This window comes from Rhinopithecus bieti, unplaced genomic scaffold (genome assembly GCF_001698545.2).
Source record: "Rhinopithecus bieti isolate Rb0 unplaced genomic scaffold, ASM169854v2 scaffold_5019, whole genome shotgun sequence".
Classification (NCBI taxonomy): Eukaryota; Metazoa; Chordata; class Mammalia; order Primates; family Cercopithecidae; genus Rhinopithecus; species Rhinopithecus bieti.
The window spans coordinates 54321-56601 of record NW_016804585.1 but is presented as its reverse complement, the minus strand read 5'-3'; the positions used below and the strand labels follow the sequence as shown (position 1 = coordinate 56601).

General features: G+C 45.2%; 1 protein-coding gene across 1 annotated transcript in view; it reads right to left on the bottom strand.

Moving 5' to 3' along the window:
- CDK12 (cyclin dependent kinase 12) overlaps positions 1–2281 on the bottom strand; it is an 80362-nt gene that overhangs the window by 44866 nt on the left and 33215 nt on the right. The window contains 1 exon segment of the mRNA XM_017869236.1: positions 619–789. Coding sequence (XP_017724725.1) covers positions 619–789 — 171 coding nt within the window.

The following is a 2281-nucleotide window of genomic DNA, read 5'->3' as shown; positions in this document are numbered from 1 at the left end:
AAAAAAAAAAAAAAAAAAAAAAAAAGAACTAAAAGCAAATATACCAAAATGTATTAATACTTCAGTGGTTTTCCATGGATGGTAGCATATACGGAGAAAATAGGAGATAAACTACTACCATCTTCTTTTTCTTCTTCTATGTTTTCAGTTTTTCCACCAAAGGCATGCATGCATCATATCCATTCATTCACTTATTATTTTATAATTTAAAAAAAAAAAAAAAAAAAACACAGACACGAGGCCAGGCATGGTAGCTCACTCCCGTAATCCCAGCACTTTGGGGGGCCAAGGTGGGCGGATCACCTGATCAGCTGGTCAGGAGTTTGAGACCAGCTTGACCAACATAGCGAAACCCCCTCTCCACTAAATATACAAAAATAAGCCCGGCATGATGGCGCATGCCTGTAATCCCTGCTACTTGGGGGCTGAGGCACAAGAATCACTTAAACCCGAGAGGCAGAGGTTGCAGTGAGCCAACATTGCACGACTGCAATCCGGGCTGGGTGACACTGCGAGACTCTGTCTGACAATGAACAGATAAATAAGAAAGAAAGAAAAAAAAAGAAAGGCAAAGATTGAACCAGTCTACCCTGTAAAAATGTGATTCTTTGCTGGTACCTTTATCCTTCTTGAAATCCAGTGCATCTTGTTTATCTGTGACAATTTCCTTCATGTTAACAACACTTCGATGGATTAACTGACGAAGAATTTTGATTTCACGAATGGCTGTGATTGGGAAGCCCTCTTTCTCATTGTCTAGTCTCACCTTCTTCAGAGCCACTAGTTCTCCTGCCGAAACAAATGTAAACTGTTATTATCAATGAGCATTTTTGGCCACTATTGTGAACCAGCAATATATGCCCTTGCTCCAGAAGACAAACTTAGTGCTTACTTTAATGCTTACACACGAGATACTTATACACCTTTAAAAAGTAAACTCTAGGCCGGGCGCAGTGGCTCACACCTGTAATCCCAATACTTTGGGAGGCCGAGGTGGATCACCTGAGGTCAAGAATTTGAGACCAGCCTAGCCAACGTGATGAAAATACAAAAATTAGCCGGGCATGGTGGTGGACGCCTGTAATCCCAGCTACTCAGGAGGCTGAGACAGGAGAATCGCTTGAACGCAGGAGGCGGAGGTTGCAGTGACCCGAGATCGCATCATTGCACTCCACCCTGGGTGACAGAGTGAGACTCCTCCTCAATAAAAAAACAAAAAAGGAAATTCTATATTCCCTTTCTTGGTTTTAATTTTATCTTAAGATATGGAATTTTTTTTTTTTTTCTTTTGGAGACAGTCTTGCTCTGTCACCCAGGCTGCAGTGCAGTGGCGTGACCTCCGCTCACTGCAACCTCCGCCTCCTAGGTTCAAGTGATTCTCCTGCCTCCGCCTCCTGAGTAGCTGGGACTACAGGCGTGTGGCACCATGCCCGGCTAATTTTTTCTATTTTTAGTAGACACGGGGGTTTCACCATGTTAGCCAGGATGGTCTCAATCTCCTGACCTTGTGATCTGCCCACCTGGCCTCCCAAAGTGCTGAAATTATAGGCATGAGTCACCGCACCCAGCTGGAGAGTTTTAAAAATTATAATTATAGTATTCTTTTGGAAACCTCTGATCTACTCAATTAACTTTTGGAGACAAAATTAGAACTAAAAATTTGGCCAGGCATGGTGGCTCACGCCTGTAATCCCAGCACTTAGGGAGGCTGAGGTGGGTGGATCATTTCAGGTGAGGAGTTTGAGACCAGACTGGAGTTCGAGACCGCCTGGCCAACATGGTAAAACCCCATCTCTACTAAAAATACAGAAATTAGCTGGGCTTGGTGGCACGTGCCTATAATGTCAGCTACTCAGGAGGCTGACCCAGGGGTATCACTTGAACCCAGGAGGCGGAGCCTGCAGTGAGCAGACACTGACCCACTGCACTCCAGCCTGGATGACAGTGCAAGACTCCATATCAAAAAATAAAAATAAAACAAGGCCCAGCACTCACACCTATAATCCCAGCTCACACCTATAATCCCAGCACTTTGGGAGGCCAAGGCAGACAGACTGCTTGAGGTCAGGAGTTCAAGACCAACCTGGATGACACAGTGACACCTTGTCTCTACTAAAAAAAAAACAAAAATTAGTCAGGTGTGGTTGCGCACGGTCTGTAATCCCAGTTACTCAGGAAGCTGAGGCAGGAGAATGGCGTGAACCCGGGAGGCGGAGCTTGCAGTGAGATCACATCACTGCACTCCAGCCTGGGGGACAGAGCAAGACTCCGCCTCAAAAAA